Genomic DNA, 26,388 nt, shown 5'->3' with positions numbered 1-26,388 from the left:
ATTGGGAGAATGCTGGTGAGATTCCGGGAGTTACTAATTTTGCGGGAGGATATGGGCCCCCCTGGAAACTATATCGTGTGCTGCCAGATTTCCCACAACACTCTCACTGGAGTGTATTATACCAGTTAGGTTCAAATTCTGGTATTAAACCCTTCCACTGGTAAGTGGATTTCATATTTCATGGCGGAGTGGATAGAGCACAGGCCTGGGAGTCAGAAGGCCATGAGTTCTAATCCAGGTTCTGCCATATGTCTGCTGTGTGGCCTTGGGCAAATCTCTGGGTCTCGGGCAAGTCACTTCTCTGGGTCTCAATTCCCTCGTCTGTTAAATGGGAATTAAGACTGTGAGCCCCACATGGGACAGCGACTGTGTCCAACCTGATTTCCTTGGATCCACCACAGCGCTTAGTAAAGTGCTTGGCCCATAGTAAACGCTTAACAAAAACCACAATGATTATTATTATATTTTCATATGACTCGTGGATGCTTAAGAAGAAATTTGTTGAGCCATAACTCAACTTAGTAAAGCCACTCTGTTCCAGGTGTTCGGAACAGTAAGTTGATTAGTTCAGTATTCAGCATTTCTATTCTTGGGGATAAAAGTTAAAATGGCATAACATAACAGAGGCTTTGTGCGTTTTGCTTACAGAATCTTAGCAAAGAAAGAGTCTACCTCTCTGGATATGGTGTGGAATTGGCCATTAAAAGCACTGAATACAAGGCCAAGGATGATACACAGGTGAAAGGTGAATTCCTACTTAAAATAAGAGCAAAATGTCCATTTCAAAAAACTCATGAAAAAACTTGGAATTAACTTTTTTTCCAACATTACCTCCTCCTGAGTTGAGCCTTTGAATCCTTATTGGAGCCCAAAGTGTTTTCCCACTGAATTTCCTCCTGTTTCTGTACTTCAAGGCACAAACAGCCATTTGGCTGCAAATTTTTGAGACACCTCTCTTAACTCAGCCAGATCACTCTTTATTCAGCTAATGGTCAGCACAATTTTTCCTTCTTCTCAAAGTCTGTCTTCCCCGGTGAACAGTTTATTGGATGAAAGATAAATTAGTGTATGTTTTTCTATCAACTAAAGTGAGTTAGGCTCCATTTTTGTGAAAGAAGTTTGTAAACCATTTTTGTTACTATAATCTTTAGTTATTTCCTTATTTGCAAAGTTATAAATCAGAGTTTTTAAATTGGGGTACCGCAATTAGGAGAAATAGAAAATAGTATAAAAAGAATAGGCTTTGTCTGCTCTTTTCCTATTCAGATAAGAAAAAGCTAAAAGATTGAGCTCTCAAGGTAGCCGTCAATTTACCTACTGCACACTATATCGCCATATAGATTACATTGAATAATCCAATATTCTGCGTAGTGTGATCAGTCAGGCGTAGTTATCACTTACTGCGTGCAGAGCACTGTACTAAGCGCCTGGGAGAGTATATCACAACAGACACATTTCACACATACACACACACACAAACACAAGCAGCAGCGTGGCCTGTGGATAGAGCATGGGCCTGGGAGTCAGAAGGTCATGGGTTCTAATTCCGCTCCGCCACTTGTCTGCTGTATGACCTTGGCCAAGTCACTTCACTTCTCTGTGCCTCAGTTCCCTCATCTAAAACGGGGATTGAGACTGTGAGCCCTATGTGGGACAGAGACTGTGTCCAACCCAATTTGCTTGTATTCACCCCAGCGCTTAGTACAGTGTCTGGCACATAGTAAGTGCTTAACAAATACCATATTTATTATTATTATTGTTATTCCCTGCCCACAACAAGCTCACAGTCCAGAGCGAGAGAATCTAGTGTGAACCACTGCTTAGTTTAGAAGTTTATTGTTGGAAGCAGTTGGAATGTAATTTAAAATTTTACTGGAGAAACAAAAGAGGAAAAGAGGGTGAGTTACAACAGGGCTATGAGCAGTATTCTAGTATTAGTGTGAACAAAACTTTTGTAGGGGAAAAATGACTTTTAAAGTAATTTCAAAGTGGCGCAAGCACCAATAAGCCACGCAGTTTCAAATGTCATAGGAATTTAGTGGAATAAGCGTATAGCAACTGATAGCAGTGAGCAAGGTTAAATCTTTTTTCGAGGAATTCTGTGGTTCCCATAAGGGCTCTAAAGACATAATGTAGAGCTCGGTAAATTTTTGAAACCAATCAAGTAATCGGAGATATTATTAGCTTTGTATCTTTTTATTGTTTTTTAATGACATCATCTTATTACTAACTAGAGGATTGTATTAAGTCTGGACTCCACTTGCTTTGCCCTTCTAGGTACCGATGTAAATGCTACAGTGATAGATGAGAATGATCCTATTGATGAAGTTCAGGGATTCCTCTTTGGAAAACTAAGGTATGGTTATTTGGCTTCCTATCTGTATGTTAGCTTATGGCTGTAATTTGAGATCCTCTGCCATTTCCTTTTTCCAATATGGTATTTGTTAATAAATCATTTCATTCAATAGTATTTATTGCGTGCTTACTATGTGCAGAGCACTGTACTAAGCGCTTGGAATGTACAATTCGGCAACAGAGACAATCCCTGCCCAATGACGGGCTCACAGTCCAATCAGAATTCCTATTCCTCCATAGAGTTTGAGCTCTGTGTAGGACAGGGACTCTGGTAGATCTGATTATTCTGTGTATATCCCTAATGCTCAGCACATAGTAAAGTACCTAAGAAATCCCACTATTCTTTTAGTGTTATTAGGAACATACTACATGAATTTAGTCTAAAATCAAAATTTCTATTTCTTTGAAGCCAAAAACACACATTTCGTTTTTTTATACCATGTCCTGTTTTCCTGTGGCTAAATCTTATTCCCACTTTGGATCCTTGATCCTGTCATCTCATTGTCAGCGAACACACTGAACTTTATCAACTTGGAGAAATTCACCTTTTTCAAAAATCCTTTCCGTTTGAGGAGGAAAGTCATAAGTGTTTCTCCTTGGCCTAAAAATGATCAGAAATCCTGACTTCTCAAGTTTAAATTGGCCATTTTGCACTGTTTTTTTTAAGATTATCAACTCAATCCGGTAGGTATATCTTGAAGTACAAACGTTGGGTTGTCCACAGAAGGCTCTGGTGCATGGCCCCAGAAATCTGAATTTCCCAGAGCCTACTGTGATCTGGCACCCGCAGTTTTCTTGAATTTAGTAAAGGAAGCTCTATAATTGGAATCACTGTGGCCTAGCAGATGGTGTGACTGTTTTATCGGCTCATGCTAACGTTTGGTATAGCTACATATGACATAACCAAATTAGCAGATGGCCATTTGGGACAGATCTTAATTTATATTGGATAAGTAGTAAAGATTTTTCTCTCCTCTTATGGAAACATGCTATTTTTGAATAATTCACTCACCAGCATGATATCATGTTCTGAAATTATTTTTAAGAGTATTTCCAGATTTTATTTCACTCTGGTGAGATCATCTATTCAGAATTATCGTGCGACAGGCCTTAAAGAAGAGCTTCACCCTTATCGTACTGCACTAAGTCTTGAGAGTACATTAGATTTAGTAGACCTGATCCCTGGCCTCAGGGAGTTGGCGATCTTGCAGGGGAGTCAGATTTTAAAATAGTCCATTTTTTCACTTCTTTAAGTTGCACAGTTGGCTGTGCAGAGCCTGAACTTCTGACATTTAGAAGGGGTCTGTGATAAACCAGATATGGCTTAGTAGAGTAAGTGCTCAATAAAAGCCATCGACGGATGGATCGATTAGTAGTGACAGATGAAATATCTCCCCAGACGAGAACAGATTTTGTGGTCTCAAGCCCATTTCTCTGGAAGCCAAACCCCAGACGGTTTTGACGGTCGGTGATGAGTAGAGTTAAATTATTTGCAAAGAGTGGTGCTTGAGAGTTGCAATAAAGGTCTTCTTCTACAGCATACCTGACTCCAGGCACATCTGTTAGGCCCTCCTCTTCATGAGCATTGATATATGGAATTAAGACTTCAAATACAAAAAGGAGACCAGGTTTAATTGTTGGTTTTTGGGGGCGGGGGGTGATGCGGGGAAGTTGTTGAATGCTTACTGTGTGCCAGACACTGTACTGAGTTCTGGGGTAGATCGAAGCTAATCAGGTTGAACACAGTCCATGTTCCTTATGGGGCTCACAGTCTTACTCCCCATTTTGTAGATGAAGAACCTGAAGCACAGAGAATGAAGTGTTGTGTCCAAGGTAGCACACCAGGCAAGTGGTGGAGCCGGGAATTAGAACCCGAGTCCTCTGACTCCCAAACCCGTTCACTTTCCACTAGGTCATGCTGCTTTTTTAATTGTTCTTGGCTTAAGAAAAGGGAAAGCCAAACAATTGGTTGTGAAGACTTTGGTAGACTATAATTCATTCAATAGTATTTATTGAACGCTTACTATGTGCAGAGCACTGTACTTAGCGCTTGGAATGTACAAATCTCGGTTACAGATAGAGACAGTCCCTGCCCTTTGATGGGCTTAATCCTGTTAGGGGCGGGGAACGTATCTGGTAACTCTGTTGTACTCTCCCAAGCACTTAGTACAGTGCTCTGCACATAGTAAGCACTTAGTAAATACCATGGATTAATTGATCGCATATTTTATGCAGGGTAGCTTTTAAAGAGTGAAAGAACAACAACACTTTCATCAGGCTTGTCTTATTTTCCTTTTTTAGGCAGCTCCATCCTGATCTGAAGGACCAGTTGAAAGAGCTTAGGAAACATCTTGTTGAGAGCACCAATGAAATGGCGCCTTTAAAAGTCTGGCAGTTGCAAGGTAATGTAATTGTTTCAAAAACGTATACTTATCTTTTGGATCTATCAAAGACTCTGGTAAACACCTATATTTTTTTTTTTGAGAATTTCATACACCTAGCGTGTCCAGCCTGGCATTTGAAGTAATATAAAGTAAAAGCAATTTTAAGATGTAGAAGTGCTGATACGTGTGAGAGAAATAAAGATTAGTCTGAAAGGAGGGATGTCAGAGTTGGTATTGAGTGCAGGAGTAGAACCAAGGAGATGGAATTGGAGGACCGGGCACAAAAGTGAGTCAGGATTATAAGACATGTTGACGTGTTTTCTAGCCGTAAAACTGGATACTCTTCGATATGAATTTCACAGTCTGTCATATTCCTTGGTATATGTTTCTGTTCCATGAGCAATTACATCATCTAATACTCTCGTTGCGAGTATGTCAATTATCTTCTCTTTACCCCAGTTCTTCATACAGCGCTTTGCTTAGTTAATACCATAATAGTGTTAAAAACGCGAATGGTTTAGCAAGACTTTTTTTTGCCATATTTGCCCAAATTTCCAATAGCCTTTAATTTGATATTTACTGGGAAACGTTGTACAAGTGGCTGGACTAGATGATATATCAAAAAGTGGATCCAAACACTGTGAAGCCATTGAGGGACCTATGTGAAACCATACCTAGCACCATACGTAGTTGGTAAACATATCCTGTAACTGTCAGAGAGACCCCCCCCCAAAGCACCGCTGAATTGGTAGACTATGGAAATGAAGTCTTAAAAATTTCTAGATTCCAGGGCATCATTTGGAATGCTGAAATTCCAAGAGATTTTGGCCAGGGTCAAGGCGATGACAGTCTGGTATAGGATTTGTTTTTCCTTTGATGGCATTAGAATGACAAGGAAGAATTCAGTATGGGGCTTAGTATTTGTGTTTTGTCATTTCTTTTGCAGATCTGAGTTTCCAAACGGCTGCTCGAATCCTGACTGCTCCTCCGGAACTTGCCTTGGTAGTGCTGAAGGATCTCAGTCAGAATTTTCCTACGAAAGCCAGGTAATGCGGAGCAGAATATCGGAAAACGCTTTTCTTCATGTTTGTATCAGATCACAGTTTTTCCTCTCATCTTAGGTGAAAGCCCAAACTGAAACATAAAGCAGACCATTTCCAGGGTTAGGATGACATGAAGCCAAGTTTTCCCAGATCAATGCAAAGAAGGAAAATTGGTGCTTTGTCTAAGAAACTATGATGTTTCCAGGGAAAAAAATATTGAATTCAGTACTTGGGATATACTTCCACTTCGAGGATCAGCGTATAATAGTGGACTAACCTATCAGTTGTGTTTCAGGAATTGATTACCTGATCAGTAGGCTTTGTAGCTCAGTGGAAAAAGTGTGGGACTGTATGACCTCGAACATCTTGACCTGTTTATGTCTCAGGGTCCTCATCCATAAAATGGAGATAAGAGGTCTGTTCTGTTTACTTCTTAGATTGTGAACCCTGAGTAGGACAAGGACCATGTCCGATGTGATTATGTTGTGTTTACCCGAGCAAGTATCAGGAGTGAGCTCTTTATTAATACCGTGATAGTTATAGGATTTAATCATCAGGTGTGTCCTATCTGCTATGTTTACAACCATAAGCTAAAATTTAGATACTTATAACTATTATTCCTGGAAAGGGGTCTATCAGCCGTAACGGAAATGGACCATTCTGGCCTCCCTGTTTTTCCCAAACGAATTACCCTGTTTTGGCCTTCCTTTCTTTAATCAAACCATAGCCCATGGCGATGCATTAAGTAACTTGGAAAGGCATAGTTTCCCGAAATCCTGGTTGGAGTCAGCTCTTATACAGAACTTCTACGGTTTTTAATCTACTTTTATACCATTGCAATGACCTCTTTGTTCTCGTGTAGTAGGGTGAGAAATTTTGACACTTAAATTAACTTCATTCAATATCTTGTCCTCATTACATCGGCTATTTGTATATGATCTCGTTTTATACCGAAGGCTTGTTTCTTTTTATTGGTATGCTTTGCGTAATACTTTTCTAGAAATGTTTTATCCAGGATATTTGGTCCTATTTATAGGTCAAGTGAAAACATTTATTTAATGATGAGAGCATTAATAATTTCTTACTGTGTGGCAAGCACTGTGAGAAAGTAGCTGCAAGATAATCAGATTGGACCCAGCCCCTGTTCCACATAGGCTCACAGTGTAGAAGGGAGAGAGATCAGGTGTTTGAGTCCCATTTTATAGTTGGGGAAACTAGGGCACAGGGAAGTTAAATTGACATATCCAAGGTCACAGACAGAAAGTGGCAGAGAGAGTAACCTTGGTTCTCCTGACTCCCAATCCCTCTCCATTTATTTTGAAGTGCATTCTTCATAGCTGGAAAAGTTGTAAAGTATTTTTTTAAGTAGGTGCAAGTATTTTGCAGAATGACCTAAATGCTCTGAAGTTTTGGTCTGAAGGATGTTTTACCTGTTTTAATATAAAGGAATTGGACAAGGCTTAGCGTGTCTTAGAGTAGAAAATACATTTTCACTTAACCCTGTTGCTCAGAAATGAAATACATCACATCAACTTTGCCAGGGAATGTCTAAAGAGCATGTTGAATTTTCTTACATCATAATGCAGCAGGCATGCAGATATTGTGGGGGCATCATCTTAGAGAGTGATCAACAAAGTATAGCATTTCTGAAAAGTTTCTGACAGTTGTCCTGAGTTTAAAAGGCTAGAGTCCTTATTTCATTTGTGGGGTTCATTCATTCATTCAGTAGTATTTATTGAGCCCTTACTGCGTGCAGAACGCTTACTGCGTGCAGAACGCTTACTGCGTGCAGAACACTGTACTAAGAGCTTGGAATGTACAATTTGGCAACAGATAGAGACAGTCCCTCCCCAGTGACGGGCTCACAGTCTAATCGGGTTCTTTTATGTAAGACTAAATGCTAGGACCCAAATAGAAATTGAAGAAAAATCTAATGGAAATGGTGTATAATTGATTTTAAAAAAATTAATCAAGTAATTAATCATTGGTATTTTTTTGAACCCTTACTATGGTGCAGAGCACTGTTCTGAGGGCTAAGGAGAGAACAATACAACATAGTTGGCAGATATATTCCATGGCCACAACAAGCTTACAGTTTAGAGGAGGAGACAGATATTAATCATGTAAAAAATGTGAACCTAGCTCTCAACAGTGTTTCCTCTTTCAGTTTGTCTGTAACAAATAAAAGTAGTCTCCATCAGGGACACGTCCTCTGAACACTGGCTCAGAATTAGCTTCAGGGTGATTGGCTGTGAGGTGTAGGCCAGGGGAGGAGTAGGATTTTGGAGCAGGAGCAAGTTTTCTAAAACCGAATTCCTCATTTTACTTCCCAAATCATTTTCTCCCCCTCACTTTCCCATCAGTTGACAGTACTACTCTCCCCGACTATGAAGCCTGCAATCGTGACATTTTCTTTGACTCCTCCCTGGCTTTCAGCTTCTATATTCAGTTGGTTGCTAAATCCTGTTCCTTTTTCCTCCCCAACAATTCCGGGATCCGACTTCTTTCATCCAGACACTTGCTATATCCTAGCCAGACAACTAAAACAGCCTTTTCACTGGTCTCCCCCCATGCAGTTCATACTTGGTGGGATCATTTTTCTACAACATTGTTGGGTACAGAAGCAGTAAGGCTTAGAGAACAGAGAATATGGTACAGAGTCAAGAGACCTGGATTCTAATCCTGGCTCTGCCACTTGGCGGTATAGCCTTGGAGAAGTCACTTCACTTCTGTGGCTCAGTTTCCTCACCTGTAAAATGGGGATTAAATGTACTTGTTACCTCATGTGGAGAGGAGCAGTGTCTGATCTGATTGTATCTACCCCAGCACTTAGCACGGTGTTTGGCACATAGTAAGTGATTAACGCTACTACTATTATAATTATTACAGTGTGTCCCCTCTCCTTAAAACTCCTCAGCGTTTATCCGCCCTTCTCCATGTCAACAGGGTCAGCTTTAAGGCACTCAGTCAATTCTCTCCTCTATGTTTAGGCACTCCCTCCTCCCTCTACACTCCAATTTAGGCAGTCATTGTGCCTTGTTCTAATTTTTCCACACTCTTCCTCCTACCTGGAATGCCCTCCCTTCAAATTCATCAGAATACAGTCCTCCCAGTCTTTAAAGAACTTCGAAAATCACACCTCCACTTGGAGGTCTTCCTCAGTTAATCTCTCTTCTCCCAGGTCATATTCCTCCCAACAATTACCTCAGCACTTAACCACCGATAGTCCTTCTGTGCATATTGACGTACACACCGTTCCACTTAAGTATTCACTCATCTGCATATCCGCTTTTCCTTCTTCCTCCTAGATCTGTAAATTATTTAGTGTGTGTCTTCCTTGCTAGATTCTGAGTTCCGTGGGGCCAAGGACTGTGTCCCTATTGTACCATCCCAGACAGTAATACAGTAATCAGTCAGTCACTGGTATTTATTGAGGGCTTATTGGGTGCGGAGCACTGTACTAAGCCCTTGAGGGAGTACAGTACAACAGAGTTGGTAGCCATGTTCCCTGCCCTCTAGCTTACTGTCTCGGGGGGAGATAGACACTAATATGCAGAAATAAATTTTGGATATGTACATAAATGGAGTGGACCTGAGGGTGGGGTGAATATTCATTCAATAGTATTTATTGAGCACTTACTATGTGCAGAGCACTGTACTAAGCACTTAGAATGTACAATTCGGCAACAGATAGAGACAATATCAGGTGCTTCAAGGGTACAATCCCCAGCCAAGGAGCCCTGACCTTTCCAACAGTTCGGGGAACCCTGGCAATCAGGAAGCCAAATTTTTGTGCTGCCTCAGATAGAATATGTAAAACTACAGCCTACTACAGTTTATTGGAGTTAATGATAATAAATTCAGTTTGATCATTTCAGTGGTTCAACCTCCAGTCCTTAGCTAACATCCCATGCACTGAAGCACAGTGGTTCTCTGATCGGAGGCACTCTTTTCTAGCCTGCTCTGTGGTACCTCCTCTCCATTTCTCCATTATCTCCCGTGCTCTCATCTGCCCTTTTTCTTTCCACTCTGTCTTCTGAAATGCAGTGGCCACTGTTGTTGTCTAATGCTGTCGAGTTGCGTCCGACCCATAGTGACGCCATAGACACATAATAATGTTGGTATTTGTTAGTATTTGTTAAGTGCTTACTATGTGCAGAGCACTGTTCTAAGTGCTGGGGTAGATACAGGGTGATCAGGTTGTCCCACGTGGTGCTCACAGTTATAATCTCCATTTTACAGATGAGGTAACTGAGGCACAGAGAAGTGAAGTGACTTGCCCACAGTCACACAGCTGCCAAGTGGCAGAGCTGGGATTCGAACCCATGACCCCTGACTCCCAAAATCTCAGATCGCCCCACTTCTATCTGCAATCTTCTGGTAGCTTATCCACAGAGTTTTCTTGGTAAAAATATGAAAGTGGCTTAGCATTGCCTCCTTGCGCGCAGTGAACTTGAGCCTCCTCCCTCGACTCTCTCCCACGCCGCTGCCGCCCAGCACGGCTGAGTTTTGACTTGTAGCCGATTGCCTGCCACTCGCTAGCCACTGCCCAAGCTAAGAAGGGAATGGACAGGCCTCTGCTTGACTCTCCCTCCGTAGCCGAGACTGGTAGAGGACTGGAAACTCTCCACTTGTGACCCTGAGAGGGGCAGTGGCCACCATCTCCGCTGAATCTCTCCTCAGATTGCCTTTCTTTCATCTTATGCCTTGTTCATTCACTCATTCAGTCATATTTATTGAGCACTTACTATGTGCAGAGCACTGTACTAAACGCTTGGGATGTACAGTTCAGCAACAGATAGAGAAATCCCTGCCCAATAATGATGATGGTTTTGTGGAGTCTCCCATTGGAAAGGCAGACAAACCTTGATTGCAAGATTTCTAGACTGAGCTCCTTGTGGGCAGGGAATATACCCTCTGCCAGCTCTATTGTAGTGTATTCTCCCAAGTGCTTAGCACACAGTAAGATCTCAGTAAATACCACAGAGAGAGAGAGAGAGAGAGAGAGAGAAAAGCAGGGCCTGGGAGTCAGAAGGACCTGGGTTCTAATTCCGCCTCCACCACTTGTCTGCTTTGTGACCTAGGGCAAGACACTTCACTTCTCTGTGCCTCAGTTTCCTCATCTGTAAAATGGGGAATTGAGACTGGGAGCCCCATTTGGGACTTTGTCCAACCTGATTTCTGTGTATCCACCCCCATGCTTAGTATAGTGCCGGGCTATGTAAGCTCTTAAATAGTATAAAAACAGACAAACAGATTGTACTCTTATATCTGTGTACTATGCAGATATATATATATATATATCTGTGTCTGCATAGTACACACACACATATATATATATATATATATATATGTATATATATTCAGTTCCAAATGCATAGCTCAGAAAGGAGACGCAGTAGAGGAAAAGGCTTAATTGGGAAAGGCCTCTTGGAAGAGATGTGATTTTTTAATAAGGCTCTGAAAGTGAGGAGAGTTGTGGTCTGTCATATTTGGAGGGGGAAGGAGTCGCAGGCCGGAGGGAAGGCCCTCCAAAACAATCAACTGATTGGGAGAGGAAAAGAGGAGGAGAAGTGGGGTTGAGCTGGGAATTGAGGAAGCAGATGGGCAAGAACCTGTAGCCTGAAGCCTTCAAAATAACTCAGGGTGAGAAAAGAGTGGCAGACCTGACCCTGGGAACTCTTCCCACCTTCAAAGCCTTACTAAAATCACATCTCTTCCAAGAGGTCTTTTCTCGGACTAAGCCCTCAGTTAAAAATAAATAAATATTGGTATTGGACCGATCAAAGAGCTGGGGTTGATACAAATTAATCGAAAAGGACAAAGTCCCTATCACAGAGGACTCAGTCCAAGAGTGAAGAGTATGCGTATTGAATACCCATTTTACAGTTTAGGAAACTGAAGCTCAGAGAAGCCCAAGGCCACACAGCAGGTGGGATTAAAATCCAGGTCCTCTGACTCTCAGACCTGTGCTCTTTTCACTAGGCTGTGCTCCTTCCCTTTGTACAGCCAATGGGGGACCTTTGCCAAACCTCCTCCCTCCATGAGTATGTACCCTTTTAAACACTTGATCGTCACCCCACCATCAGCTGCACAGCTCTTGTTTCCATATCCACAGTTTATTTTCATGTCAGTGCGCCTGTCTAGACTGTACGCTCCTGATGGGCAGGGAATGTATCTCCCAACTCCGTTGTATTCTCCCAAGTGCTTACCATTGACTGACTGGTTCGAAGAGTATCTGACTGACAAGAGAATAGGGGCAGGGACAAGGGCGGAGACTCTGCTGTAGAAACAGGAATACTGAAACGTAGAATAATGGCAATATCAGTAATAGGGACAGGGACATTGAAGGATGGGGTCACTTGAGCACAGACAGGGTTTTTCTGCTAGCGATATATTGTCTTGTCTTATGCAGCCGAGTCATTTCCCACCCATAGCGACACCACGGACACATCTCTCCCAGAACGTCCCACTCTCCATCTGCAATCGGTCTGGTAGTGGATCCATAGAATTTTCTTGGGAAAAATACGGAAGTGGCTTACCATTGCCTCCTTCCGCGCAGTAGACTCCATTCTCCGCCCTCGACTCTCTCCCATGCCACTGCTGCCCAGCACAGTGAGTTTAGACTTGTAGCAGATTGTCTGCCACTCGCTAGCCACCGGCCAAGCTAGGAATGGAATGGACAGGCCTCTGCTTGACTCTCCCTCCGTAGCCGAGACCAGTAGAGGACCGGAAACTCTCCACGTGCGATCCTGAGAGGGGAGCTAGTGATATATTCAAAACTGTGATTTCTGCTAGAGAATGGATTTTCTATAATAATATAATAACCTGCACTGACTGTTTTTTTTTTCCCCTTCAGAGCGATAACGAAAACAGCTGTTAATTCCGAACTCAGGTTTGAAGTTGAAGAAAATCAAAAGGTAGTATCTGTTGCAAAACGTTGGCCTCCTTTTATGAATCAGTGAATTTATTCCAAAATGGAAGAATATTGAAGGGGGCGTTCAAATAGTTCTCTTTGGAGCTGGCAGTCTGCTAGGTTCTTCTCCCACTCTTTTTTTCCTCATAAACGTGAAGGTTAGTAGGCTTGTGACATCTTAAATGGATAGTTTCCAAATCAGAATTTAATGATGTATTATACTATATCATTATATATCATTTATTATATATTAAGCACACATATATTTATATATTTATGTAGTGTGTGTATATATATATTTTACACACATATAACCAAGGGTCATACATGAAAAGATTTGGTGGAACAATTTCTGAATTTTAAATAAAATCATTTTAATCTAGAGTTTTCCTTAAAAGACGCTTAGTGAATTTTTGCCTTTGTGACAAATTTCAGGTTGAAAACTGTTAAAGGAGATAGTTGTTGAAAAGGCAATAAAGTTGGCCTCCTGGACCGTTTTCCTTTTTAAGGACTGTATTTAGGAAGCAAAGCAGAATATTTTGGTGTAATTAATAATAGTGTTACATGTTTTTTGTCATCATTAAACCATCAGCTTCTTGAGGATCTTCTACTGTAGCAGGCATTTTCAGCATGTGTTTTGGGTAGAAGAAGAGGGGAGCATGTCAGTCATGGTGTAGCTAGGAACTGGCTGTGAATTTATCATGATTGGGCACTGGCATGGGCTCAGCATGGCTCAGTGGAAAGAGCCTGGGCTTGGGAGTCAGAGGTCATGGGTTCTAATCCTGGCTCCGCCGCTTGTCAGCTGTGTGACTTTGGGCAAGTCACTTCACTTCTCTGTGCCTCAGTTACCTCATCTGTAAAATGGGGATGAAGACTGTGGGCCCTACGTGGGACAACCTCATTACCCTGTATCTACCCCAGTGCTTAGAACAGTGCTCTGCACCTAGGAAGCGCTTAACAAATACCAACATTATTATTATTTTTATTATTATTGGAGAAATTTTGTTCATTACCTAATTCGGGTTGTTACTTAAAATAGGTGTTCAAGGAATGCTATTACTTATACCGTTGATTATCCTCAGCGATTCCTTTTACTGAGTGAAAAGGAAAGCAGCATGATCAAAATTCTGGATAACTGCACACCCAATGTAGACCTTGTTTCTTAGAACAATAAAGCAAAAGAGATATTACCATTTTCTGAAACGTTACAGTGCTACCGTATTCACCGGACATGTTGAATTATTCCTATAAGCGGACCGTATGTGGGGGTTGTGCAGTATTTGTGGGTCACATTTTTAAAAAGCAATTAATTATTAATTCAGTAGTAGACCTGTATAATTCTTAGCAACCTAAAGCATTATTAAATAAAAGGAAAGGAAATCAAATTGGAGAATAGTAATTTATTTAAATGCCATGAGAGTGGATGGGTTTTTGTGAGGGGGAGGGATAATGGATCAAGATCATGGAGATTCAGCAACAGGAAAGAAGAGTAAAAGATATAGAGAGCGTTAAAAAGAGGCACTAGGAGAGGTTCATTCAGTCGTATTTATTGAGTGCTTCCTGTGTGCAGAGCACTGTCCTAAGTGCTTGGAAAGTACGTTTCCAAGAGGCGGTTGCACAGACTAGGCAGACATGTTGGGCGCACTCGTCATTCACCCCACTCCCTGACTTCTCTCCCCAACCCATCAACCGGTTCTTTAAATTGTTTTTAAAGAGAGAAGCAACATGGTCTAGTGGAAAGAGCACAGGCCAGGGAGTCAGAGGACTTGGGTTCTAATCCTGGCTCCACAACGTACCTGCTATGTGACCGTGGCAAGTCCCATAACTTCTCTGTGCCTTAGTTCCCTTTATCTGGGAAAGCGGGATTAAGACTGTGAGCCCCATTTGGAACATGCACCATGACCAACCTGATTAGCCTGGATCTACCTCAGCGCTTAGTACAGTGCTTGGCAAAAAAGAAAACTTGTTCTCTCTCCTTCTTAAACCGCGAGCCCCATGTGAGATCTGATTATCTTGTATCTATCCCACATTTGATACAGCACTTGTACTAAGCACGCTTAACAAATATCATCATAATTATTGTTTTACTTCTAAGGAAAAAAATAACTGTTTTCTCCATCACCCTGGAATGGAAAAAGTAACGGGCAGTTACTTGATAAATCAATGTCAATCAGTGGTTGTTTATTGAGCGCTCACTGTGTGCATTAAACTGTAATAAGCACTTGGTAGAGTACAGTACAACAGAGTTAGCAGATACGTTCCCTGCCCCCGGTGATGAGATCACAGTGACCACATTCCTGATGCTTGATGAATTCATAGAGTCCAAAGTATACTGTAAATATTCCTTTAAACCCTATTTCTCCTCCTGATGTTATATTATGCTTTGTTTCAGTACTTCAAAGGAACTTTAGGATTGCAACCTGGAGACTCTGCCTTATTCATTAATGGACTTCACATTGATTTAGATACACAGGACATATTCAGGTATGAATTCTGTTTTCCAGCATCACCTGTAAAATTATTTAGAATCGTGTCTATGTCGTGTGTAGGTTAACTGTTTTTTATGAGACTAGCAATTTGTCACAACAGTTTTATGGGGGTAGAGAGTTTCAGCGTAAAAAGTGAAAATAGGCACCATCTTATATTACTCCTATAGTTGTTTCTTTAAAAATAGTGTTTTGTTTCATTTACCAACAAGGCTTAATTTGTAATGAAATTGGTACATGGGGTCATGTAAATAGTTATATCAACTGAAAAATGACAAGCCCAGAAGTACTAGGGTTTGAGCCCCCTCCCCCCACAAATTCCCATTGTATTCCGAGAGCCGTTTCTTAAAAGGTGGGGGGAAGGAAGTGAAAATGTCTGTGAAGCGGTTAGTTCAATTAGAGGAGAAGGTAAGTGGCTTACTTTAACAACAGATTTAAGTTGTGAGGTTCTAAAATTTATAAAAGCGGGATGATTCCAGTCCCTCCTGGAAAGAAATGGATCATTTCACCCCATTTCACCCTTGGACTTTGCTGAATGCCTGTGTTTTGCATTGGACTCAGAATTGAGTAGGCTTGTAGGCTGAATTATGATATTACTTCACCAGTGTTCTTTTGACAGGATCACTTAGAGTGAGCTAGTTCTGAGAGAGACTTTTGGCTAAGTCATTTGGGTTCTTGAACAAAACCTACCGTCCAGTTTAAAAGTGGACCAGAGATATGTTTTTAATTGTGTACTGAATTGCTCTCAATTGCCTGTTTTAAAAGCTGCCTCTATTTTATCTTGGTTTGACCCAACTAATAATTTAAAATGAAAATTGTTCCCTAGCATATTAAAATGTAAAAAAAATAAATCCCAGGAGGTTAAAATACTCTGTAAGAAACAAATGGCTTGAAGGAAACAAAATTAGTTCCGAGATTACACTAAACTTAATTCCCAGGATTACTAAAACTAAAAAGATTGAATTCTTTGAAAATTCCATCAGTTGTTATTATTTGTGGGTCACTATTTTTCATAAATCTGTTAGGGAACGAAGAATGAGTTTTAAATATTTCTATTTGTAACGAAGTTTTCTGTAATCTTTTCAGTCTGTTTGATGTGTTACGGAATGAGGCTCGGGTTATGGAAGGACTACACAGATTGGGAATAGAAGGCCTTTCTCTACACAATGTTTTGAAATTAAACATCCAGCCATCTGATTCAGACTATGCTGTGGACATAAGGAGTCCTGCTATTTCCGTGAGTACATTTTATGACATCGGAAATGCCACAGTGCCAATTTGTTGCATTTCCTTCATTCCCCTCTCCCCCCGGTTAAAATTTCTACCAAGAGGTGAAATCTTTTTCACCCCTGAAATTTTCTTCAAGAATAATGTATCCGGATATCACTGAGGCTTCTCCAGCTTGAGTCTCAAAGAGTTCTTACTGCTCTCTTTGATGGGAAGGCAACATTAGTTGAGGTTTATTTAGAGGCTCAGAGTGTAATTAGTGCTGACTAGACCACCTAGTCCAAATTTAATGAGTCTAATCCCTCAAAATAGAGAGGAGAGTGAAATGTAGTAGAGAAAAGAATTACCCCATCCCTTGAACAGGGATTAAAAAATGCAAACTATAGAGTTTTTCAAAAATAGCCTTTTTGGGTTGTTTTATAAAAATAATTCTCGTCCTTGCAGTTTAAATAATGAGGTGAGATTGTTTTTTGGCCTTTGAATTTCTGCATGCACAAACACCCCAATCAGCTGAAGCTAGAAGACTCTGAAGCAGGGTTGCATAATTTAAGTGGCGGATTAAGCAAGTTAACCAGTTGATTTGCCCCATTTAGACAACTCAACTGGATAATTCAGGTAAAAAATCCCAAAAAAATTTATGTTCATGGAGCAAATCAACCATGATGGGTTAATTTCCATTTCATTTGGAATATGCAGCCCAAGCTCTTTGTGTCTTAAATTACGCTGGTCTAAAAATTATGCGAGAACATAGGTGGCCATTGATTCTAGCCATCTTCCTCGGGGTACAAAAATATATGGGGTATATCTGCTCTGATATGTCCCTTTCTACCTTCGTATGGTGATGTTCATATCGGTAAGCGTTCTAGTTTATACACTTCACACTGGTTGCATTTTATTACATGTGAACGGTATTTAGAATCCTTTTTCTGAAAGGAAGACATTGCAGAGTGACTGGATCAGTTTCATGACCCGATAAGGAGCAGCATGGCCTCGTAGAAGGAGCCCAGTCCAGGGAGTCATAAGACCTAATTCTTATGTCATAAGTTCTAATATCAGCTCTGCCATATGCCTGCTGTGTCTTGGTCAAGTCACTTAACTTCTCTGTGCCTCAGTTACCTCATCTGTAAAATGAGGATTTAAAACCCTTTCTCCCTCCTACTGTATTATTATGTTACTATGTTATTGCTATGCCTTTACACAAAATTGTTGTGTTTCCTGCCACTTGTTTGGTGTTTTGTTTTCACTCTCCTCCCCTCCATCCAAAAGCACAAATCAAGAAGTCTTAAAAGTAGCTTTTTCAGGTAATGATTTTAAAATACTGCTTTTTGGGGATTACTGCAAGTTCTGTCAGTTTGGTACTTGAGATTTGTGATGTGCTTTTTTTTTTCTAGTGGATCAACAACCTTGAAGTTGATAGCAGATACAGTTCCTGGCCTAGCAGTCTCCAGGAGCTGCTTCGTCCCACCTTTCCTGGAGTGATAAGACAAATCAGAAAAAACTTACATAACTTTGTATGTAGTATTTTTCTTTTTTTCTGCCAATAGGCTTTTCTTGTATTCCCAACTTTCAACACCCTCCCTTGCTTTTTTTCACCTGGTGAAAGAGACTGTGTAAAAAGAGCCTTTTCTAACTGTGCTCTAGTCATACCTTAAGGATTGGAGATATGGTAAGATTTTCATGACTAGAGATGGTGCACCGGAGGGATGCCTCTCATGAAGTGTCAGGTATCCAGCTGGAATTATGTATCCAAACTTTTTTATAGTCACGATATTATTCGGCCCTAGACTGTATAGTCTCTCTCAGAATACGTATATCTAAATACTTATATCTACAATATGCATCCGGGCCATCTCCTTTAAGCATCTGTGAGCAGTGGTCTTCTTATATTTTCCAGTCAATTATTTAATATATGAGGTAGTTTATTCCTTAACATAGTTGGGTGTGGGAAGCTACCAGGTGATGATTATTGTGTGAAAATCATCATATCATCAATATGCCTTTCCTTTCTGCAAGATTACTCCAAGCCTAAGAGGGCTTTGAGATGTTAAAAATCAAACCTTGCATTTTACTCCACAAGTCCTCCTTTGTTGGAGAAACATCTTTTCTCACTGTTTTTGGATCTGTGTGCATTTGCAGCCTCTAATGTGCTACTTCAATCCCATCACTCTTGAGGCGGCTCATTCCTGAGGCTTAATGTCTCTTCGAAGACTTTTCAAGTAGAAATTATGTCTTTGAATATATGTGTATCTCTGTCAACAAATTGAGTTATAGAGACAGGAGAAAAAAGACAAACACAGAAGTGTGAAGAAAGGCAAATGGAGGGATGAATTAATTTTCTCCTCTGAAATAGCCCATTTTAGAAGAAGCTGTCTTAAAGCTAAGACCATGATTGTTTTGCAGATAAATGGAAGCATCAGCATTTTTAGTTGTATCCGCGTGCCCTGTGAATAAATGTCATTGCCCAAGTTGTTTTCAATTTTGATTTCCCCTAGGTTCTCCTTGTTGATCCTGCTCATGAGAGCACAACGGAATTGATTAATGTGGCTGAGATGTTCCTCAGTAACCATATACCACTGAGGTAATGCTCCATTACTTACTGAACTATGGGATGTGTAGCTCGGTGAACGTTTGGATTATTTGATTTTACTTCCTTATTTAAATTACTTGGCTAAATTCCAAAAGTCTTAGATCTGGATGTAATGGTTTCACGAATGGCAGTTTTATTTTCTAATGTGTGTAAGGGAAAGTGATTTTTCGAATTCAGAAGTACCATTTGATTTTTAGGGACAGGGCTTTTACAGTATACCGTTTGATGACTTGTGGGAAAATAGTTCACGGTCTCAATAGTAATGATTAGTTGTCCACATGCCAAAAAATTCAGTGTCTGCCTAACCGACTCGGAACTTTGTTAGCAGTCAAGGATTGAATGTGCAAGGAGCCCATATTATACTTTCTTCAGGATGTTTCCAACACTATTATCTTGAGCTGCAGAATCTGCCCTGTGAATAGAGGGCTTTAATTTCTGTGACCACCATTTTGGCTCCTTTAACATTTATTTTTCCTTTAAAGAAATTATATTTAATAGTTATTGGAGCTTATCTTTTGTGAACTGCACAGTCAGTTTGAGTACTGAATATAGTTTAGCTTCCAGAGAACATGAGAAGACTAATTCCTTATTAAATTGTAATCTCTTTTAGGAGATGTGATTTTAATAAGGCTTTGAAGTTGGGGAGAAATTCTACAACTCTTTAGTGGTCAAGGATAAAACCAAGATTGCGGGCTTCAGGGACAGGAAAGATTGAGGTGGTGACGATTAGTGAGAAAGGGGTAGGAGTGGGTCTGGTACATAAGATGAAGTGCCGAAAGGTTGTCTGTGGGGAGGTGTCCTGAAGACAAGAGGAAATATAAAGATTGTAAAGCAGGTGAGAGGTTCACACTGGCAGGACAGATTTAGGAATCATCCACAGAGAGGTGGAAGCCAAAACTTGAGGCCGATCGGCCCTCTGAAGGTGTGAATGTATCGGGAGATGAATAGGGAATTGAAAACAGAGCCTTTAAGGGAACCCATAGTTGCGGGGTGAGAGATGAAGAAGGGCCTGCAAAAGCGAATGAAGGGTGCGGGGACCATCGTAGGTGGTCTTGGAGAGTGTAGTCTCAGTGCAGTGAAGGGGATGAAATCTAGCTCGCAGTGGGTCACAACAGGTTCAGTTAATCAACAGTATTTACTGAACACTTTGTGCCGAGCACTGTGCCAAGCACTTGAGACAATACAGTACAATAGAGGTGGTAGACATCATCCCTGCCCACAAGGATCTTACGGTCTAGAGGGGGAGTCAGACATTAAAATATATTACAGTTAGGAGTTGGAGGAGAGGAAGCGAAGGTGGAGGAAACAGTGGTCAACTTCTCCATTCAAGGGGTTTGGGACTGTAATGGGAGAAGGTAATAATAATAATGTTGGTATTTAAGTGCCTACTATGTGCAGAGCACTGTTCTAAGCACTGGGGTTGATACAGGGTAATCAGGTTGTTCCACATGAGGCTCACAGTCCTCATCCCCATTTTATAGATGAGGTAACTGAGGCACAGAGAAGTTAAGTGACTTGCCCACAGTCACCCAACTGACAAGTGGCAGAGCTGGGATTCGAACCCATGACCTCTGACTCCCAAGCCTGGGCTCTTTCCACTGAGCGACGCTGCTTAGTAATTGGAAGGTGCAGCGGGACCTGGATAAAGCTTTCCCAGCATGGGGAGAGACTCGAGCACCTTGGTCAACAAGCTGGGGAGCCATTGGAAAGTGAGAGCCTGAATTATGGTATTTAGGGTGGGAAGAAGCCTGGGAGAAAGTGTTTCTCGACGTAATGTGGGGATTGGGTCTGATACACAAGCTGAGGGGTTCAATTTTGAAAACAGGAAGGCACTCTCCTCTTGAGAGAGACATGGGAATGATGAAAGCGTGGGTTTAGGGTTAGGAGGGAGGAAGATGAAGAGAGGACTCGGGGAAGATCACACCTGCTGGTATCGTTTTGATTACGTATTCCGTTGTATTGTACTCTCCCAAATACTTAGTACAATGCTCTACACACAGTAAATACCATCGATCACTTAACAAAGAAATTGTTGAGTGCTGAGGTGAGGAAATGGGGGTAGTAGGTACTTCAGGAAAGAGTTAAAGGTCTGGAATAATTAATTGGTCATGGTTGTGTGTGTCACTGAGAACTTGCAGTGGGCAGGGAATGTGTCTGTTACATTGTTATATTGTACTCTCCCAAGCCCGTAGTAATAATAATAATGTTGGTATTTGTTAAGCGCTTACTATGTGCAGAGCACTGTTCTAAGCGCTGGTGTAGATACAGGGTAATCAGGTTGTCCCACGTGAGGCTCACCGTCTTCACCCCCATTTTCCAGATGAGCTAACTGAGGCACAGAGAAGTAAGTGACTTGCCCACAGTCACACAGCTGACACAGTGCTCTGCGCACAGTAAATGCTCAGTAAATATGACTGACTGAGAGGGGGAAATTTGTGTGGCTGAGTAGTAAAGAGAGCGGAGTCATAGGCTTGGGTGTATTTGAAGCGGCAGAAGCCAACCGGGTGTTTGGACTTCTGCCGGGGGGCGCTCAACTAACGGGGTGACCCATGGCTGGGAATCGGTGATGCGATGTAAGAGCGGTGGAGGGATGGAGCTCAAAGGATTGAGTTCATTGGTGAGGGCAAAGTGGAGGCCTCCTCTAAGAGGCCTTCCCAGACTAAGCCCTCCTTTACTCTTTTCCCATTCCCTTCTCCGTCACCTTGACTGGCTCCCTTTTTATTCATCTCCCCTCTCCATCCATACAGCACTTATGAACATATCTAATTTACTTTTATTAATGTCTCTCCCCCTTTAGATTATAAGCTTGTTGTGGGCAGGGAATGTGCCTGTTATATTTTACTCTCCCAAGTGCCTATTATAGTGCTTTATTAATAATAATAGTAATGGTATTAAGCGCTTACTTTGTGCTAGGCACTGTACTAAGCTCCGGGGTGGACACAGCAAATTGTGTTGGATAGAGTCCCTTTCCCATGTGGGACTCACCATCTCTTTCCCCATTTTACAGATAAGGTAACTGAGGCCCAGAGAAGTTAAGTGCTCAATAAATGCGATTGACTGACTGAGGATATGGACTTGAGCATCAAGGGAAGGGAGAGCAGGGAGTTCAGGAGGGACAAGATGACATGGGATAGGAGGAATGCGTCTAAAGAGCAGGGGTTTCAGTGTGACCACTATAGGAGAGGAGGCAGCCTGGTTAGGAAGTTGGTGAAGTTAGTAATATAACTGTGATACTTTACTACAGAAAATGTTGGTTCCTTGCTTCGGGTTCTCGAAAATCCTAGGAGATTTTTTTTTTATCTCTATTGAAGAAAAATTTTCAAACGTTTTTCCTTACAAGGCTGTCATCCTTGGAATGAGTTGGTTTTTCTTTCCTTCAGGATTGGCTTGATCTTTGTGGTCAACGACTCTGAAGATGTTGATGGAATGCAGGATGCTGGAGTTGCCATTCTCAGAGCATATAACTATGTTGCACAAGAAGTGGATGATTATCATGCCTTCCAGACTCTGATATCGGTACGTGTTCGTTTAAGGGAACAGCCTACGTTTACTCTCCAGAGCATCAAAAAACCCAATATTTTCTCAGAGAATGTTTTCATAGTAGGAATGATAGATAATACAGAGCTATTACAGAATGTCCTTATCCCCTCCACTTTTCAGAGGGTGTGCTACGTAGTTTCTTTGCTTTAAGATGTAGATGAATGTATTGATCCGCAATGTAACCGAGGATTCGGATAACTTCTGTTTTGATGAAACACTGTCTGCAAGGCTTATGCCAATTTTGCTCATTTACCTTCTGTCCTCACCTGGTTTGTTGGGTGCGTGCCTCGAAATTAGAAACTGGCAATCGTGCCCAATTCCAAGTCGTGGATTTTTAAGGTGAACAAATGGGGTTCAATGTTGAGATCACCCATTTCCCCTTATGTAGCCGGAGATAGGGTTTTGGACCAAAGCTTCCATATAAGGATACCTCACTTCCCAGCAGTCTTTCTTCATCACTTACGCCAGGTGATCCCTGAAAATTTTAGATGATCTACCTTTTAAAGCTGCCACTATGCTTGATCCATAGTAAGTACGTAATAAATTCCATCATTATTACTATTCTAAGCACATTTCCTTCTTTCTTTCCGATACATAGGGGTAGGTGTGACAGTAACACATACCGTTAATATGTTGAAAGCATTTAGGTGCAAGACAGACAGATTGTTTTCTAGGGGTGATCCAGGGGTGGGGATTAGTGAAGCAAGAGGGACAGAGGGGCAGGAGGGTGAGGGAGTTGAGCTAGTTGTAGAGTATGATTATTTTGTACAATTTTTTATTTAATGGTACCCCTTTAGACTGTAAACTCATTATAGGCAGGGAACGTTTTTGCTAATTCTGTTATATTGTAGTCTCCCAAGTTCTTAGTACGGTACTCTGCACGAAGTAAGTGTTTGGTAAATGCCATTGATTGATTTGTTAAGGGCTTTCTATGTGTCACACACCATTCTAAGCACTGGGGCAGGTACAAGTTAATTAGGGTGGCCACAGTCCCTGGCCCACAGGGGACTCACAGTCTTAGTAGGACGGAGAACAGGAGAGCTGAGAGAAGTGAAGTGACTTGCCTCAGGTAACAGAGCAGGCATTTGGCAGAGCTGGGATTAGAATCCATATCCTCTTACTCTGGGGCCATGCTCTTGCCACCAGGCTGTGCTGCTTCTGATGTTGAGGTCTCAGATTTGCGTGGATACGCACACCCACAGAAAGCTACCAAGGAGACTAAAACCCTTGCAAATAAGGTTTCTTCTGGAAAAATGACTTTTGGAGCAACTGGAATGCCTCTACGACTCTGTGGCATTTTTGAGAGACAGATTGCTGAAGTTTTTGTGAGACTTTGAGAGTAGCTCAAAATATTTTTCCTTCCTTGTTTCCAGCTAATTCTCAGGAAACCCTATTGGAAGATGTTAGCGAGATGATATTAATCCTCTGGTTCTTCTTTTTGTTTCTCCTCTAACGGGAGTTGTGTTCATGATCAGCTCTGTTTTTAAGGCACTCATGTTGAGAAGCAGCGTGGCTCAGTGGAAAGAGCCGAGGCTTGGGAGTCAGAGATCATGGGTTCCAATGCCGGCTCTGCCACTTGTCAGCTGTGTGACTCTGGGCAAGTCACTTAGCTTCTCTGTGCCTCAGTTACCTCATTGTAAAATGGAGATTAAGACTGTGAGCCTCACGTGGGACAACCTGATTACCCTGTATCTACCCCAGCGCTTAGAACAGTGCTGTGTACATAGTAAGCGCTTAACAAATACCAACATTGTTATTATTATTATTATTAAACGGCATTGGTGATGCTGTGGGCATGAGCACAGCCATTTCTTCTGACACCGTTCTGCTCTGTATCCAGATAGGCACCCACTGTCAGAAGAACAGTCCCGAATTCCCTAACGGGGTTCTATCCAAAATGTTAAAATACACCATATGGAATAACTGAAGATATTTTCAATGGTGAGAGTATCTTAATGTAAATGTAAATAACTAAGTATTTTGAGTAGAATTATTCTTAATGTGCTTGTTCCATAAAAGGCTGCAAATAATCGATCAAAATTCCATTTTAAAGTTCTCGATAGACCTTTTTTTTAACGGGTGCGTAGAGATGGGTATACTTATATTTCCCAACTGATTTGGAAAAGTTAGTGAAGTCCTTCTGTAAATAGTTTAAATAGTTATGTTTGGGTTTTAAAGAGCACAGGTGACTTAATGTGTATGAGTGGGGTATCGATAAATCTATTATCGTCCAGCTCTTCAGTTTTTTGCTGAAGAAGAAACTGTAGGGGTGGACGTGCTCTAAAACCTACTAAATTGGACTCTAAGGTTCTGATTTGATGGGCATCATTGTTATTTATAAGATTTATAGTATGAAGTGCTTAGTTTTGGGGAATAACAATCATGAAAAGTGCTGGCGTAAATGCAGGTTAATCCCTTCTCAGTTCTTAGTTTCCCAGTATTCCTTTGTATTATGACATGTAATACAGAATTAGGTTGAACTTATCTGTAACTAATTTATCTTAGGAGATGTGTGTGTTTTAAAAGGTACAAATTTGCATGTTTTTGTTTCCTCAGGTATATAATAAGGTTAAAACTGGAGAAAAGGTGAAAGTGGAGCATGTGATAAGTGTTCTCGAGAAGAAATATCCATATGTGGAAGTGAATAGCATTCTGGGGCTTGATTCTGCTTACGATCGGAATCGGAAGGTAAAGACCATTTATTGGTAAACATGCTTCATCCTGGCATTTCACTTTTAAAATTAGTGGCATTTCTTTCTCTATTTTTAGGGGAATATTTCAACCATAGGTAAACAATTTCAGTGTTTATCTGATACTGTTAAAACTGAACATTTATTTCAGTTTTCCGAAGCAACGTGATACTAATCTTTTCAGTTTCAGCCCACAATGTGGATAATATTTAGACTGAATGTTTCGACTCAGTAGGAAAGGCCGGCTAGTCTAGAGGATATTTGGATATATGGGCTGTTGAGCAGTTGCAGTTTTTGTACTTCCATTGATTTCACCCAGGAAGTCATTAAACCGCAGAAGCCTTGGCCTTGGAAACCTCATGGTATCTTTTCAGTAATGATGACGGTTTGGGCCGAGACATCCACACTGTCTTGTCTGGCACTGCCGTGGTGAACGACTGGCACTGTAAGATGGCTGGCAGGGAGAATGGTTTCAGTTTGTGGTCCCAGAAAAGAATATGCTTGAGATGTCAACAGCAGCAGAAACCACTGTGCCCTCACCCATTTGTTATAATCATGGTTGGTGGAGTCTTTTCCACTGGGGAAAACCAAAACATAATAATAAACAAAAGCAATCAAATAGAGTTTCCCTCCACACAATTAGATATACCAGAGCTGGAAAATAAAAGCACTGAAGCAGGGAATAGTTAAATTTCCCCAGGCTTCTGACTCTGGCTAGATTTGAAGGCAAGGTCATAGTAACTGTTGATCTGCGGAAACACCCTTCTGTCACTGCAGTTTCGATAAGTAAAGACCTTTCCAAATAATAATAAAATAATATTGGCATTTGTTAAGCACTTATGTGCAAAGCACTGTTCTAAACGCTGGAGAGGATACAAGGTGATCAGGTTGTCCCATGTGGGGTTCACAGTCTTAATCCCCATTTTACAGATGAGAGGTAAATGAGGCACAGAGAAGTGCAGTGACTTGCCCAGAGTCACACAGCTGACAAGTGGCTGAGCCAGGATTTGAACCCATAACCTCTGACTCCAAGCCCATGCTCTTTCCACTGAGCCACGCTGCTTCTCTAAGCAAGGTACATCCCGACACCGTCTCCATTAGCCATCCTTTATCGGGACACAGAGCCTTACCCAGTTCTGTGGCATTCATTTATTCATATG

General features: G+C 41.3%; 1 protein-coding gene across 3 annotated transcripts in view; it reads left to right on the top strand.

The window, feature by feature from the left end:
- UGGT1 (UDP-glucose glycoprotein glucosyltransferase 1) overlaps positions 1-26,388 on the top strand; it is a 125,804-nt gene that overhangs the window by 42,194 nt on the left and 57,222 nt on the right. For all 3 annotated transcript variants that reach the window (XM_029058864.1, XM_029058863.1, XM_029058862.2), the window contains exons 7-17: positions 649-745; positions 2,278-2,356; positions 4,657-4,757; positions 5,686-5,785; positions 12,642-12,702; positions 15,091-15,182; positions 16,271-16,421; positions 17,803-17,922; positions 18,904-18,989; positions 22,379-22,514; positions 25,095-25,226. In XM_029058864.1, the coding sequence (XP_028914697.1) occupies positions 649-745; positions 2,278-2,356; positions 4,657-4,757; positions 5,686-5,785; positions 12,642-12,702; positions 15,091-15,182; positions 16,271-16,421; positions 17,803-17,922; positions 18,904-18,989; positions 22,379-22,514; positions 25,095-25,226 (1,155 nt within the window). The remainder of the gene's footprint in view (positions 1-648; positions 746-2,277; positions 2,357-4,656; positions 4,758-5,685; positions 5,786-12,641; positions 12,703-15,090; positions 15,183-16,270; positions 16,422-17,802; positions 17,923-18,903; positions 18,990-22,378; positions 22,515-25,094; positions 25,227-26,388) is intronic.

Source organism: Ornithorhynchus anatinus, chromosome 1 (assembly GCF_004115215.2).
Source record: "Ornithorhynchus anatinus isolate Pmale09 chromosome 1, mOrnAna1.pri.v4, whole genome shotgun sequence".
Taxonomy (NCBI): Eukaryota; Metazoa; Chordata; class Mammalia; order Monotremata; family Ornithorhynchidae; genus Ornithorhynchus; species Ornithorhynchus anatinus.
This window is presented reverse-complemented; position numbering and strand designations above follow the sequence as displayed.